At 46.9% G+C, this 17,243-nt stretch overlaps 1 protein-coding gene across 1 annotated transcript in view; it reads right to left on the reverse strand.

The window, feature by feature from the left end:
* Positions 1 to 16,202, reverse strand: part of NEURL1B (neuralized E3 ubiquitin protein ligase 1B) — a 79,347-nt gene extending 63,145 nt beyond the window's left edge. The window contains exon 1 of the mRNA XM_042826546.1: positions 16,145 to 16,202. Coding sequence (XP_042682480.1) covers positions 16,145 to 16,160 — 16 coding nt within the window. The 5' untranslated portion in view covers positions 16,161 to 16,202. The remainder of the gene's footprint in view (positions 1 to 16,144) is intronic.
* Between the last annotated feature and the right edge of the window lie 1,041 nt (positions 16,203 to 17,243).

Below are 17,243 nucleotides of genomic sequence, written 5' to 3' on the forward strand. Positions count from 1 at the left end.
CATCCCTCCCCTGTCTGCTGCTCTGCGCTAATGAAGTCCCCATGTGAGTGTTGGGGGACTCCTTCCAAGCCAGCACGCCATGCACTAGCAGGGCCAGTCAGCCAGCAGCACAACTGCAGCTTGGAGGCATGTCTGAGCCAGCTTTGCATAGATGAGGTGGTACTGATAGGAGCAGAGCTCAGTCTAAAATCTGGCTAAGAAGCTGAAAACAAACAAACAAACAACCTCTTGCAGGCAGCGTGCCACCAGCTTCATTCACTCTTCATTGCTGTCAGCCCCCAGTGACCAACATATGCCATAACATGCTTTTCCACCAGCCAGTAAACTGCCCTTGAAACAGCCTGGCCTGCTACAGCATGGCTGGGTACAAACCAGCACCACAGCACGAGCCCTTCTCCAGCTCCATCCCCACTGTTCCAGTGAAGCTCGCTGCCTGGGGCAGCAGTGGGAAATAAGCAGTGCACAGAGGGCTCCGTAACAAGGCAGTGGCAGTGGGTGACCTTCCACAACCCAGAGCAATTTGTGCCCTACTTAGATTAATCCCTGGAAATCCTGGACCATAACCTCAGGACCTGCCTGCAGCGCACTATGCTAAAATTAAACCTAACTTTTTCCAGTGAGGTTTGCAGACCTCAGGCATGTGTTTCTCTATGCAGAAGCTTTGCAATTTAACTGCTTGCAGCCCAGAAAGATGAGTTGTGAATGGGCATTGGCACTTGCAAGAACTTGCTCTGTGGCAGCCTCAATGTGGGCTGGTTGAAGAACTGAAAGCCTCGGTAGTGCCACCTGCAAATGGAGGTGACTCTCTACCTTCACAGAGCATCTTATGGACACCAGGTGAAGGACGAGGAAATGTCTGAAGATTATTATCCTGAATCATAATTACCGTGACAGAAGAGACTCTGAGAACACCACCTGGCAATAAGAAGAGATTATTTCTGATGTATCTTTTCCTTCCTGCCTACCCCCAATCTCTTGGTGCGCTGCTCCCAGTTCAGACCTGCGTGTTTCTCCAACCAGGACAAAGATGGTTTCCTTCCCAGCTGGAAAGTCTGCTGACCGAGAACCCCGCTCTCTTCCCCCCCAGCAGGAAGCAGATACCATGTTCTCAGGAAGGAAGGTACATCCTCAAAGTGACAAGCAGTATCAAACGAACAGTTAGACAAGCCACAGTTTGGCCCAGGTTCAGCTGACCTAAATTCTGCCTAAATTCCCAGTCTAGTGTGGGAAGACCCACAGCTTTCAGCAGCATCTGCCAATAGGAAACATCAGATGGAGACAAAGGTGGAAATTAGGCCATCTGAATCCGGGCCAGCACTCTTCAGTCTTGAGATCCCATCCCTGCTGCTGGGGCAGGATGCCACCAGCCCAGCCATGTGCCATCGCAGGCCTCATGCTCTTCTCTTCTGCTTTACATGACAAAAGCCAGGCACAGCAAGATGGAAACCTGGAACTTCAGCTGAAAATCAGGAGCTGCCATTTACAAGCAAACTATTTCTTCATTCATTATTCATCCATCTCAAGCCACGCATGCTACTCTTCCTGCCACTGTGCCACATTTCAATCACCTGCAGTAAAGCAAATCGATCATTTACATGACTTACTACTTGGCTCAACCTACACACAGCTGAAAAAGATGAGGGCTCTCCTTGAATTGGGACAATGCATTACTGGAGTGAGGCTGACAAGAACAGGATTTCTGGCTCATCTCCTGCTACTTGCTGACAGTGATTTAGAAAGGGCTGTTTAGCAGTAATTTCCCCTTTACATTCTTATGCTGCCTGACTGCAAAACTACCAGCGCAGAAACAAAACAGTTCAGAAGAAGGCAGTAAACCATTTGAGTCAGGTGCCTCTCGTTTCTCCACCCGATATTTTGCATAAATTTTGACTAAAAGAACGGAAAAGCACAGGCTCCAAGATGTGTTTGAAAAACTTGCTCTGAGGATCCTTCCCTCTTCCCAGGGATGCTGTGACTAGTAAGCATGCTGCATGGCCACGGCATGCCTCCTGCTCAGGGGTACCCAGGGGTGCACTCCTTGGGCCAGCCACCTGCCTGCTCAGAGCACGCTGCCCTAGCCTTGGTTAGATGTGAGAGAGCTGATTTTTTGGAACCTGGCATATTCTACAGATGCTCTTCTTTGCTACAAAGATTTCTGGTGCTTTACTATTCTTGAGATCTCACCTCTTGAAATCTTCTACCCAGGCACTAAGCCACTCTGCTGCTGAGCTGCCAGAGGATTTGCTCGTACATGTCTTCTCCCTGGAACTGCCCCAATATCCATGTCAGTCATGATCAACCAAATTCCACATCAGGCAGCTTTCTTCATCTGCCTCGAAATATTATTTTAGCCTGCTGTCACAGAGACACAGGGCATTTAAAATACCCTCATCACCTTTCTAAAGATTTCTTTCCTGTCTAACTGCAGGCAACACGTGCACCCTCAAGATGCCTGAACTTTTGGTGCAGATCATGGTGGAAAACCCACTTCCCCTACTGACCGCACTTCCAAAAATGAAGGACTGTGCACAAAAACTTAGGCCTTAAGCCGCATTGTTTCCATGAGGGAAAGAACGGCTGGGATTCTACAGTGAGGGACAGAAATGGCTGGGATGACCAGAAAGAACACACATATGCAAGAAACTCTTCACCACAGTATGTGTCTGTGCAGCCCAACATGTCTCAGTTACTTACAGATACTGATGAACACAGTGCTCCTCACTGGAAGCAGAGTTCTCCAACAGCAATCAGGACACAAGAGCCTTTACTGCATTTTTATGATACACTTGAAGATGAAAATCCCTTCTCGTCTGCCTACACCCCATGCCAAGAAGTTTTATCAGACATCTATCTATAGCTGCAGAGGTTGCCAGATTAAAAACCTAACCCTCTGCAAAAAATCCGCCCACTGTATTTTCCCCTTGGAGACTTGTCTGTCTGCAAGCCTGGAACAGGCGCTGCTTGGAGAGGAACTGAGCAGCTCCCATGCACCACTGACACTGGCACCAGCGCCATGCACAGGCATGAGGGAGAGCACTGGGGACCCTGCTGCATGCTGTGCCTCCGTGCAGCCAGAGGATTTCCTGGAGGAGCATAAGGAATCAATGGGGAGGAGATGAGTAATGAGAGATTCTGCAGTGAGGAGAAAATATCCTTAACACACATAGGAGGAAAGGACGGAGGAGAGCAGCTGAAGCTCTCATCTCTGGTGCACCTCCAAGGCAGACAGTCAGGCTTAAGAGATGTCACATTTACTCTTTCTCTTTGCCCTTTTCAATGAAAATATTCCGGTTCAGCTCTGACGTTTATCTCATCAGAGTGCAGAGAATAAGGAGTACAACCATATCAGCTTGTCTTCCATACTCAGAAAAAGCAAACAGAAGGAAACCTTTCAAGAACATGCATGTTCCCTCACATAGAGCAAAGAAGGGCACAGAGCTCCACGTCCCCACTCTTTCCTCAGTCACCTTCAACACAAAGTGTGTAGTGTGCTGCAATCCCAACTCTGGTATTAACTGATTTATGGGACCGTAGCATTGCTTCTAGGCCAAACAACCAGTGCCTCAGCACAGAGATGCCTCACAAAGCATTAGCCTCACTGTCTTCCTGCTGCCCTCCTGCTTGCGCAGGCAGGAGGCACTTCCTCAGCACTCTGCTGTGCTTGGCAGCATCTCGGGAATGCTAAGTCAAGCAGACTGCCTTTCAGGCATGGGAAGATCTTGATGGAAAACATAAATAGATTGTGTGTCTTCATCCACCGCTTACACTGAGCACGTAAACAAACGAAGCAGACACAAACACAGCCCCAGCGCTGCGGTGGAGCTCTCCCTGTGCCATTGCTGCCACAGAGGGGGCACAACACGAAACCCGAGCTGAGATCCAGTCAGGAAGGGCAGCAGAGCTCAGGAGTTTGTGCTGAGTCTTTTGGAGGGTGACAGTGGTTGAGGAGGTGGCAGAAGAGCAGAGAGGGCAGGCAGCAGTAGAGGCTGGGCACCACAGGAGCAAAGCTATGGCAGAAAGTCAGAAGAGGCAACAAACTTCCTTCCTCCATTTCTAAATTTATTTATTTATTATTATTTTTTAATTTTACCCTTCTGCACCCCTCTCCTTAGTCTCATCTAGAGCTCTTTGCATCCAGGCCATATTTCTCAATCCCTCGCCTGACACTACATGTTGCTCCTTCAGTTTCTCCCAGCTCCTTCATCCAAACACTCCTCACAAACATCCTTTTCCCATTCAGAAGGCACTAAGAAAACATGAGAGAATACAGGGGGAAAAAATAAAAAACCTAAACAAAAACCAGGGCATCGTAATCTGAATTTGGGATCACTGACGCTTTGCCATTAGTCTTTCCAGTCTCCACCCTTTCAGCTGAATGTTTCCATTTCAGTTGCAGACTCTTTGGGGGCAACAATACCTTTTTCATTCTGCCTTTGACGCACTTTCTGGGAAGCGATTAAAATCTGAAGTGGATGGGAACAGACTTCTTGGAGTACACAAGAGCCCAGCATGTCCCCTCCTCATCCACCACAGACAAGGGTGCGAATGGTCGCATGCAAAATGCCAAAGCAAGATCGTGAGCTGAGCAACCAGTAACCGGGGGCACAGCAGCTCTCACACACCATCTGGAGCAAATCACAACAGCTTGCAGATGGAAAGTGCCAACTGGCACAAGCTGAGACCCAGCCCTGAAAGCTGTGAGCGCAGCTCTGTCAGCAAAGACCAGGAGGTCAGCTCCCTCGGCTGGAGTTGGACACACTTCACAAGTAGTTCTCCTACAACGAGGAACCCATGGGGCTGTCCATGTACTCAGCTCAGTAACAAACTCTCCCAATTCCTTCCCTACTCATAAGCAGTCCCAGTGGCAAGCCATTAATGGGCTGAAGATGCAAAAGAAAATAAGGATGCAGGATGCATGGCACAGGCTGTTTACAGTGTGGGGGAGCAGCCAACGTTTGAAGCAACCAAGGAAAAGGGATATTGCACTGACATAGAAATGCATGCACCTCCGTTTGCTCTTCAAAAGCACCAGAGACAATCCTCAGATTTCCTGGTAGACACAGCACCTCAGAGAAGCCCACCTGGGAAAGAAAAGACACCTTCATCTCCCAGCCTGATGCTGAAATCCCAGAGCTATTAACACTGGGAATCTAGCAATAAACAGACTAGCGTGCGAGGCTTTCTCCTGGCTGCAGCCAAGCATGAAGATCCCTGAAGGCACACGCATGCTCTTTGTAGGGTGCTTAATGTGTATGGCTTGTTTGTGGAAGGTCAGCTATGTAACACAGCAAATTAACATGGCTGAAGAAAGTTACCAGATGTTTTGCTGCTCTCAGCAAAACTACATCTAATAGATACAGCTCTTCCTTTTACTAACGAGCATCCTTCCCAGCTTGCACATGACCAGTACTAAATCTCAGCAGCTCCACCAGCCTGCCCCAGCACTCGCCTGACCCCTTGTCACTCCGGGCAATCTGAGCCCTGGTCCCACTGGCACGTACACATCACTCTCTCCCTCCATCTCCCCGCTGGTTTCCTTCTGACATGAAACATCAGCAAGCCATCTTCTCACCCACGCTCCCGTAGCAGCTCTGTCAGTTCTGATCTGCAGTATGCTCTGCCATCGCTTTTCCCCTATTCCTTTTCCCTGGCACTTGGACAGAACTCCTCAGCATTGTAACGTTCCTTGGTTTATTCCTTCCTGGTAGGACTGCCAGTCGCGTTGCAGTGACCCACATCATGCAGCTTTTTCTGTCAGGCCAGAAGTGTGGTTTTCAGGAAATTGATGCTATTTTCCCTTGCCATATCAAAACTGATAGGAGCACAGGTTCTTCTTAGGTGATATCAACTTTGAGTTACTTACACAACATATTGGCTGTGTCAGATAGAAAGAAACACAGAAGAGAAAATCAAATAAATAGTGAAAACCTCCACCAACCCACACTAAAGCCACTGCTCTCAGTGCAGGACAGAGCTGGCTACAGATGGTGATCAAGCACAGCAAGTGCAGCATGGACCCGTTCCAGATCTCAACATGACAAATTATGCCCTTAACAACTGGGCCAGAAGACAATAGTGAACTTGGGACACACTGGATCCTAACCAGCTTTGACAGGACAATAGAAAAAGAAATCATAAATAGAAAATTGCTGGAGTGTTTTTAATTTGTGAGAAACCAACAGGAGATTCTGAGTGACCTGACCCATTTTGGAGGAAAAGAGAGGAAACCTGGATCAAGGAGAAGGTTAAAAAGGGCTGAAGATATAGCCCTGGCCTTCTGATACTGCTCCAGCTTGGATAAGCCTGGGAAAGCCACATCCTGTATGGAGCACCTGCCTGACGTGCTCCATGCTGAACAGTCACCACTTCTATGGAAAGGATGGCTAGGAATCCAGTTGCAGATATCAGAAAGTCAATTCCTTTTATTGCTTTTGTGATGTTCACAAACAAGCAAACTATTCTAAAACTTCATCTTAAAGAAAAAAATGTATCCATCCTCATTCCCATGCTCTCTTACACAAACTCAGTTTCCCCAGAGAAGCTACACAGTTAGTGCTGTTATTTATGTCACTCTGGAAAGCCAAGATGATAAAGAAGTATTTTGAATTCATGTAAAATTCAGAAACTTCTGTAAGAGTGCAAACCAAAATAGATCCTACACAAAGATTATTTTCAACATATCACTTCTAGCACTTGGAAATAAGCATCATGCCCAGTTAACAAAGGGACGTTCCCAGGTTGAGCATAACATTCAACTTCATGGGAAGAAAAAAAAAAATTAAAAGAAGGAAAAACAATCAATTGAACAGACAGAAAAATCTCAATGATCCGAAAGCAAAAGCATTGAAGTATTTATCTGTGCCATGGCAACAAAGAAAAGGTTGTAAAACATACAGTGTGAGGCACAGCCATGGGCTGGAGCCCAGCATTGGGCTGCAATGGGTTCCATCGTTTCAAATAAGTGAATTAACGTGCTGTGCACATCAAAGTGAGGTGGTCTAAATGTGGAGAGTTAAATGCACGCTGCAATACAGCTTGTGTTCCCCTCCACATCAAATCATGAGCCAATAATTCTTGATCTATGGCCTAGCATTCAATTTGCTCAGTTAATTTTGTAGCTTAAAAGGCTATTGAATACCTCAGGGAAAGAGAACTACAGACAAATATAATCTCATCAGATCCTCTGCCCGTTGGCTGCATGTAAAGCATTAGCACAGCCAGTTCAGCTCTCCCTGCTATACAGCAAGCTTGGGGGGAGAGGGGAGGGGTTAACCAACAAAATCACTGTTGTATGCAGTCCCTCCAGGCAAACCTGGAAACCTTTGCTCTTTGTTCATGCCTACTGCTGAACATCCTCCTTGCAGAGGGAATACAATGCTGCAGAGACAGAACAAGGTCTGGCATCGCACATCACTGAGCTGAGATGGCCAGAAGCCGCTCAGGATGTGCAGGTCAAGCATCCCGCTTGGATGCCTGGCATGGAGGTGCTCATGATGTGTCAATGTGCCACCAATGGCCTTGCCCAGGTGATGCAGGACCAGCAGGGAGCCATGCACCCGCGCCTTACCATGTCTAAGTGCCATCCACCATCACCTGCACAGCAAGGAACTAACTCCAGCTCTCACAAGCCTGCTTTACCTAGCAGGCCATCATTCCCCTCCAGGAAATGCTAGGCATATTTCCCAACTAAGTAAACTTGAACCCTTCACACAAGGGAAAGGAAAAGAAGCAGCTCCCACTGGACTTGGGGTGAATTCTTGGCAGAGATTGTATTTCTCATTGCCAGTGCAGCCACAACTAATGTTTCCTTTAGTGAGTTATCTTTACAGCCAGGAAGTGGGTCTTTCCATCTGGACAGTGTCAGTCTCTTGGCTGATCCTGCCTAAATGTTAACAAATCCCTGCTGCTGCCTTTATTTCCCCTCCTCAGGGATACTTGGAATTTTTATTTTTCTTCATAACCACTGAAGAATATATATTTCACAGAGTCCTGTGATCCTCTAGAAGGACTAACCAGGAAAGAAAGTCTCAGTGGATCTCTCAAGGTTATCTGTTTAGCCTAAAAAAAAAGGCATAATGCAGAACGTGAAACCAGAGGTTGCACAAGAGATTTGCAAGGCCTCAGGAGATGATTCATTTACCAAATGGATTTCACAGAGAAATCCCACAAGAGAAAACAGATACAGCCAGATATACACATTTGCACAAACAATACTAAGCTCCTGTTATAAATAGGTATTTACTCAATTTGAAGCGAGATGGGGGAAGGCTTATTGGCAAGGCTAGGTGTTGTGGCTGAGCTGTCGTGAGAGAGTAAGAACCTCACTGTCCTGCCAGCAGCTCAGGCACTGGCTTCACGCTGCTTTATGTGCACAGAGGAACCATGGCTCCCGTCCTCTTCTAGTGTGAGCCCAGAGCCAGGAGGGCAGGGATGGAAGCTCACATCCATCGGGCTCCTCCTGGCAGGGCTGGGGTGCAGGAGGGGAGTGCTGTGCCTTGGGGTGTGGAGGAGAAGCAGCTGTGCCTGCAAGTAATCACACTAATTAGGGATGTGTGAACTGCCTTCACTGTCAGCCAGGCTCAGCTCCTTCAGAGCAAGGGACTGATATTTACACCCACAGCCCATCACTGCAGCTATTTTCTTCACCACCCTGGAAGACCTGAGGTGCTAAATCAGGAGGTCACACAAAGGCAGAGGAGCCAAACTTTCCTTAAAGGAGAGAAAAAATCAGGTTCTAGCCTTTGCCATGAGCATCTGTGAGAAGTTTTCATCTCCCCCTCATTAGCTGTCATTCAGCTGAATGATTCTCATCAGCGTCCTCTCAGTTCTTCCATCCCTGCTGCCTCCTCAGTATTGAGGACATCAGTGGAAGACGACAGCCCCAGTTCTGCTGTACCAAGCAGAGAGCATGGCTTTCCAAAGGAAAGTTAACAGAACTCTGACATATCCTCAGAGCATGAGGCACCCTTACAGAAGGGAAGTTTCCCTTTCCCAGAAGCTAGGGAGCTCAACTGAAACATGGTCCCATAAACACATGCATGGACCAGGTGGAACTTTTCATGTGATTCTTCATAGGATTCACTCCCATGGGATCCTCAAAGTCACTTATACACTTGGGGCAACAGAACATCCATCGGGCAAATGAATAAATCACAAAAATCCCTTTTTCTCCCTGCCATGGGTGTGTTTTCAAGCCTCTGGATGAGAAGGGAGCATCACTCAGCCCAACCCTCAGTTTCCTTTGGTTTTAGTCCAACTGTCCCGAACAAAAACATTTTGGAATTGGCAAGAAACATCCATCATCGGATCAAATTTGTGAAAAGTTTAATCATAGTCCAAGTCATTTTATTTCCCAGAGAGAAATGACTCAATAGGATCAAAATATCTATTTTAAAGTCAAGTTCATCTTCACCACAAAAAAAAATATTCCATTCCAAACAGGACCTAAGAGGGCAGGTAGTTGCTACGCAACTCCGTACAGAGGATGGCAAGTCAGAAGGGCACTTTCACACAATTAAGACCTTTGTAAGAAGTCAGAACATTCCCATAAAGTATTATTTTCATTGTCTCAAGTTCTATTTAATAATTATATAAAGCTGGCAAATAAATGCAAATAAATAACGAAGGGAGGATGTTTCTTGAAGCAGATGAACCAGGATGTTTAACTAGGGAAATTCCGTCTTCATGGAGAAATCTCTCTATTTTCATAAGATAAGAACTGCACTTTTCTAAATGAAAAAATATAGAACAGCCAAGATAACTGCCTTGCCAAATTGGAGCACTTCACAGACCCACTCCCAGCACAAGGCAGTCAGCACCACTCGCTCCATCAGCCCAGAGCTCATGGATGCATAACCCTAAAATCACATCCCTATTGCACTCACACTGCTGAAAACACTCTGGCTCGTTTCAGAGTGGAAGCTGACAGCTCAGCCAGACTTCAACACTGAGGAACATAAAATACCCAGGCACCATTCAGTGGAAACAGAACTCTTGTCCATATTGTGCTTTTATACGCTAATGGGATTGCTTAGTGAAATATAGCTGCTGTTTGCCCTGTAGGGAGGATCTCTGTCAGTGGTAGGGCAATGCTTCTGCTCACATAGAGCACCTCGAGCTTCTTACATACACCATAAGTCATGCCTACCCAGATGGAGGAGTTTGCATTGCCTGAGCCTGCTGGCAGCTTCCCAGCTCCACGGGACTCTGCTTTGCAGAGCCTTCGAGCAAGATTCCAGCAGAGCACTGCATCCCATGCCTTCACCTAACCAGCCCTCAGGGAGCACATAAAGTCTAACAGACAGCTAATGGCAGAAACCAGAGGTAGCTCAGTGGGATTTGGGAAAGATAAGAGAACTGTGTATTTAAAATAACAAACACCATAAAAGAAAACCACACAAGATAGCGAAATGGCAGTGAGCAACAGCTGAAAAATCAGCCACTAACACATAAAGGTTTCCCCAGATTTACTCCAACCATGTGGACAACCCCCACAGGCTCATCCTGGGCCACTCTGCACAAGAACTGATGGGCGCACACACTGATGGGCAAGGGAACATGACCCCTGAAGATCTGCAGCAACTGGGAAACTCATCCTTCCCCAGACAGTGTTCACAACCTCACTACCCACGTAGGACACAGCTTTTCAGTGCAAAATTCTTTCAGTTCAAGGTCAAAACTCATTCCTGGGCATTTCTGGGCTATCTCTATGCCAAATCCAAATTCTTAACTTTAATTGCCTTTCTTATTCCCTTCCATGAATCACAGATATCTATTCTCTGTCATTTCAACAGTCAGGCACAATATGGCATTGCAGACATGACAGTTACTAGAAGGAATTCAGACTGATGTGGGGACAGGCTGACCCAGATTATTCATACCCTGAAGCAACATAACCCCCTCTAAGGAAACACTGTTGGGGAAAAGAGAAAATAGTGCTAGTTGCAGCATTTTGGCTTTCCAAGAAGCATATCGGCATTGATCCTAATGAATAAATCAGCTACAAATAGGCAGTGAAAAAAATGTTAATGTGATGCAAAACAGCTCCAAGCGTGCGGGCACTTTTGATATCAGCACTTCGTAAGACACTGATTGTGCCACCTCTGCAGGTAGCAGGCAGATGCTTTCAGACAGGTAAGAGACGATCACTCATGCAATAAAATGATGCCTAAGCCATCATTCAAACACAGCAATGGCTGGGAAAGGAAAGGTTTGCTGGTTCCTAATCCGTCTCCACAACACACTAATGCATTGTTCCTATTAATCCATCATGATGCAGCAAGTGAAAGGCCCAGCCAGGTCCCACCACAAACTGTTATCTGGCTCCAAACAATGAGAGCCGAGTGCCAGCTTCCTTCTCCAAAATGAAGCAAGGAGAGACAATAATATCCCAGCGTAGGCAGCCTAGCACCATCTGCACTGTCTGGCCAGCTGCATGGCCTCATGCCTTCCCCACCACAGCAGACACGTGCTCACACTCCCCAAAGTGTTTTCCTTACCCACCTGACACCAGCCCCTGAACAATGGTTGAATGTGACTGATGGTTTGGACCATACAGCAGACGCATCTTCTGCTCTGAAGAATCTGCCACGAACAAGCATTAAGTCCAAAAATGTACATTTTTGCCCTTTCCTATCTTGCAAAAAAACTGGACTTGATTTTTTCTTTTGTCCAGTGTTTCCCAGCAGAATCAGCAGTTCCAGGTCAGCTCAGCAGCATCACCAGCCCCAGCCTGCTGTCAGCAGGAGAAGCTTCACTTTAGAAGCGCAGAGGCTGGAGAGAACTTGAAAGCGCTTCATTGTAGAATACAAAAACCACCCCACAAACCTGAGCATCAGTATCAACACTAGCAACAACAAAGCAAGCCATCGTGTACAACTCTGACAGGTAACCTTACTTCTAAGTTTGAAATAATTTGTTTGAGGATGGAAAACGGGAACCACATACAGAAGGAAAAGGCTGTAGGGAGACTGCAATAGTCTAATTCCTGTTCAGCAAACCATGCCATCCACATACTGTTATTTCCACAGACTTCAGGATGTCAGCACAGAGGAGCTGGATGGCTTTTTTCCCTGCAAGGTTCTCAGAGGAGAAAGAGAGGAAAGCGAGAAGACACAGCCCAGCCTCTAATGCAGCTCTGCTGGCTGCTCCCAGATGGGTTCCCAAACCTCCCAGCAGGATGCTGTAGTGCATTATCAGCAAGGCACAACTTTCTATGTACATTAATGAGAAACACTGCTGCGCTACCAATTTGTCTGGCTTGGTGTTGGCAGTGTTTCTAGGTTGGAAATCCCATAGTTCACATAACTGGTCTATTCACCCTGCTGCTTAATCTGTCTTCACTTGAGGAGATGAACTCCATATATAAACACGCAGTGCTGTACGTAAACAGCCCCCAGGCCCACGGACAGCAAGAATTAAGCTTTGCATATGTGCGTATACACGTATATGTGTGTGCTTGGGAAAGAGGCTGCTATTTGTTCATTTATTATAGTACTCTGAATTGTAAAACGGAAAGTATCTGAACCCCAGGCTGGGCTCCAACCTCAGAGACAAACCCTGAGCAGAGGGGCTGCCAGGGGCAGACTCACAGGCAGCAGGATCCTGTGCTGCTTGTTGTGGTTGGCAGGTCAGCAGAGATTTCACTCTAAAACAAGATTAGGAAAAAAAGAAAAAAAGAAACCCACCCCAATAAGCCCAGAGATTCATCCTGAGTTCTGGAGCAAAAGATTAAGGGAGGAGTACAGGCTGTGGGAAACACAGCTCCTCGGCGCAGAGCCCCTCCAGAGGGCACAGCCCCTTACACACGGCTCAAGCTGTTTCCCATAAAGAAATGACAACAGGGAAGATCATGTTTTCCTGCTCTGCATTTACAGAATTTGCCAATTTAAATGAAAACAAATCCCCTCAGTTCAGTTGAGGTCTTTTTCATGCTTTTTGTTGGTGGTTCAATTATTAGTTAGCAAGAGCTTCCCTCAAAAATGTTAGAAACTATCAATAAAGGGGAAAAAAGAAAAAAACACCCTAAAAGCTAAAAGTGGGAGGGAGGGAAATCCCACATGCATCAGGGATCAGAATTCATCTGGGTCACCAGAAACACAACTGGCTGCAAAACCCTGCTGGTCGTCGGCTGAGGGAGGCAACTCTGGCTGTGCAGTGTGTGCAGAGCACATACATCTCATCTTTCCCCACCATGAAAACTAAGGGAGCAAATGGATGAGAAACTCCAAATTTGGCAATTCTAAATACTTCATATTTCAGAGGGGGAGTTACTGCAGGCTGCACACAGAGATGGGGCAGGAGTTTGTCAGCAACTCAAGTGACACTTCTGCTGCCGTTCAGGGACTGAGGGAAGCAGCATTTTTTCCTTCAGAATTTGAGTTTCCTTAATGAAGTTCACTGTGTCAGGCTTGAAAGGGATTTATTTTTACGCTATTCTGCAGACAGAAGTCTATGAAAGAGCTCCAGAAAGGACCAGCTCACTGTCCCAGCAGTACCATCATGCCAAGCTCTTGCTCTAGGAGCAAAAAAAAGTCCTTGAAAACATTATAAACCACAGCTTAATGGTCCAGTAGGCAGAGAACTTCAGGAACTGCATGTGCCCATCCCCTTTTACACAGCACAGAACTACATTCTAGACATTGGACATGCATTGGACCAACGTTCATTAGTCTCTTACAGTTGCTCTGCCTTAACACAAACCCCAGTGCAAATCATGAAGACTAAGAGCCCTAATACACAAAGCGTGGCCCTGCTGTGTTCTCCGGGCTTACTAACTCAACTCCTGAATACTACCAGCAAGGAAGGCTCTTCTGCAGCAGGATGCCTGTCAGGAGCAAGGGGTACAAGAACTGCCAAAATCAATCGCAACCAATTTGTTCCTGAGTGCCTCCAAACAGCCTTCCAAGAGCTCCGGTGGAGCAAAGGGGACCTGGAGGCAACTGAACAAACAAAACGGTCACAAGCAGCTTCCTGCCTGCCTCTCCCTGTCCCTTCCCAAGACAAAGGCTGCACCCCAATCGCATGCACGCATTGCTTAACCCACGCTTACTAAGATCTAAGCATCAGCAGTAGGAGCCCAGTGCACACTGGAAAAGTTGAAAAGCAAGTAGCTGGGCCCAGAGGCCACAGTAATACAAAATCCTGCTAGGAAGCCAGGAGAAGCTGGCTCTGCTCCAGGAAGCCTGGCTGGAAATGAGACCTTTCCACAACTTGCAGCACAGCCAAGCCCCACCAAGCAGCGCCCAGGGAGAGCAGGCGGAGGCAGCATGGGCTCTCTGTTGAACCCAAATCATTTGTTTCAAAATAACCAGCCCAGCCAGAGGGGGAAAAGTGCAGCTTCTGTCCTAAGGATTCCACAGCATGTTTTAGTGCTTTGCAAAGAAGAATCTAGAAGCAAACAACCAATTTGCCAGCTCACTTGCACCCAGGAAAGTCTGTAGCAGTCCACTGTGACCCGTCTGTAGGCTACCAAGTGTCATTCAACTCAGATGCATTACTTCAGTTCTGGTGCAGCATGTCATATCTAGAGCATAAGGAGTGAATTGTCCAATCTGCCCAGCCCCATCCATCACAGAAGATTGTAAAGCCCCCCTGCACAAAGCAGTTTCTGCCAGAGCAGAAGGTGTCAGCTGCTTCAGCAGCACAGTCCAACTGCAAATGGAGGAAGCTGCAAAAGCAGGAGAAATTACATGGGAGTTTTTCCTCCAAGAATTCAAAAAAAAAAAAAAAACCCCAAAACCACTGACATTTTTTCCAAATTACCAGGACCCCACTACTATAAGAAAGGAGGCTGAGGTTTGCAATTGTTATCCAACTGCTATATATGCTGGCTACACACATTCCCAACACAAGTTCTAATGGATAACCATCATACCAAAGCCCTGCAGTTCAGTGGCAGATTCTGTTTTCCTACCTTGGAAGCTGCTGTACTTCCCTCTCTTTGCCTCATTCCTCAGGGACATTGTGCCATACATGTCCCAGTACCCGGCTCTGTTGCTCACCACCAGAGCAGTGCTTCCCATCTCAGGAGCCTCCTGCTCTCACAGCTGTGTGCCCAAGAGGGGCTCAGCCCTGGCTGTCACCCCACTGCTCCCGTGTCCCAGACTCCCTCTGGAAACCCAACACTCAGGGTAAGACCAGGATCAGATTCTCAAAGGAGGGCAGCACACCTGCCCACCATATGGGCACAGAGGGATTAATTACAGCTGCACCGGGGGACAGAGTATTCATAACCCGAGCCAGGGCACTGATGAGTGGATTTCTGCACTGAGGAGGATCATCAATGATACAAAGGGATACGCAGTTAGTGTAGCATGACCCACCCATGGGGCTATAACTCTCCATCTCATTAACTCCTGTCTGAGGTCCGCTGTCAGCTAATTCAGAGCAGCCTCAGCAATGAGGGTTTCCAATTTACAGCGGTTTTCTTCCCAAGGCCACAAGGAGCCAAACTTCCACCTGTGTCCTCCATCATTGTGTGAGGGATCAGCCAGGAGACAGTGGTGACCCTTGGGGAAGGGCAGAGACATTTTGCATGCACAGCCATGTCAGTACCTAAGGAGATTCAGCTGAGGTTACCCAAGTCTAACTGGAGCTGTCTAGAAGTAAGAAACACTAATTCAATTTCCCAGTGCAAATATACATCGACCACAGAGAAGAGGTTTGCATTAACCATTAGGGAGTTTCAGATATAAAGAGAATTCCCTGCAGCCTTTCCATCAGGTCATTAAGAAACTTCTTATTCTTACAACTGAACAACTGAGATGCTGTTTCTGCATTGGATGTCCTACGATTTTTTTAGATTTATTTTTTAATACAAAGTGACTTTCCAGATGTCCTTAGAGACATTCCTCAAAAACCTCCCTGTCTCGGGAGATCTGGATCCAATCCCAGCTCCCACACCAACTCCTCTGACCTGGAACAGGTCTGCTGCCTTGCTGTTGATCAGCAAGTTCTTTACAGGTCTCAGTGGTGCTGCAAAGGTTAATTATCTAAGGCCATACGTGTTAGGAAAGAAGGGTATGATCTACACGTCCACCAGATGGTTTAGTCATCAGATTTTCAGGACAGTCTAAGATCTTACTATTATGTCAATGAAAAATATTCTGAAAAAATATGTTAAAAAAAATCTTAATTCAGATACTTAAAGACTGACCCATTTTTCTCTAATTCACGTGGATATGCTTATCAGTCAAATAAGCAGCAATGCAAGGAACCTACAATGAAAAATCAACAGACATGTAGTGAATAAGGCAGACATCACAAAACTTTGTCTGTGAGTGTTCCAGAGACACTGAGCATATCTGCCTTCTATCCTTGTCCATCAGCAAAGGTCCTGCTGCTGCTTCTTTGCAGCAAAGCCTCTGCTCAGAGGTGGGAATATTGCCATGGATTTCAGGGGGTCAAGAAAGTCCTCCAGATGGGAAACTCTTTGCTACTCATGTCACGTACTTTGATGAATGGATATCCTGCAGCAGTAAGTCTGGGCAGACTCGTTCTGCTTCCAATGGCTAAGAGGGCTATACACCCCCAGAAACCAGAGTAATTTACATCTAGGTCGCTTGGATGCCCTGTGACTTCAGTATTACAGCCCTCTTAGGAGCAGGGCTTCAAACTAAGTAGTGGCTTTGCTTTCCTGCATGCACGTGGCCTGCAGACAAACCACAGCGACAGCCTGCTATCCAGGACAGTCAGACTGTACTGCGCTGATTCCAGTAACGAGAATCACAGATGTCACAGCTAAAATCTAATCAGTCCACCAAAATAAGGAGAAAAAGCATCTTTGTTTCTCTGGACTAACCTCACCATTTCACATAGGAAAGGCAAGGCAGGAGATGCATGCGCCCAATATTCATGTCTTTTCTCCTATCTTACAAAACCTACACAATTTGGATGGAAGCTTGGACTACCTGAGTTCAGTAATCTGTGGTTTGCAATCCCTGAGAACATTTCCAGCAGTGGTGCAGTTTGGTGAGCATGTGTGATCACAAACATGGTCCCATCCTTAGCCCTGCTCTACAGCAGCTGCCAGCATCTACCTCCAGGCCAGGTATTGCTAGTGAGTGCTCCGCTTCCCTCCCTTCCTTCCCTCTCCCTCGCTCACCACCACCAAGACTTTTTGTCCTGTTTTGTTTCCTACCACCCTGTCAGTTCTGTGCTTGCTTCCTATGCAGGATGGAGGCAGGAGCCCAGGCCAGCACATCGCAGCAATGCTTAATTAATTGCAACTACTTTAACAGAGG

This window comes from Centrocercus urophasianus, unplaced genomic scaffold (assembly GCF_019232065.1).
Source record: "Centrocercus urophasianus isolate 14NV4802_14NV808 unplaced genomic scaffold, USGS_Curo_1.0 seq_26, whole genome shotgun sequence".
In the NCBI taxonomy this organism is placed as follows: Eukaryota; Metazoa; Chordata; class Aves; order Galliformes; family Phasianidae; genus Centrocercus; species Centrocercus urophasianus.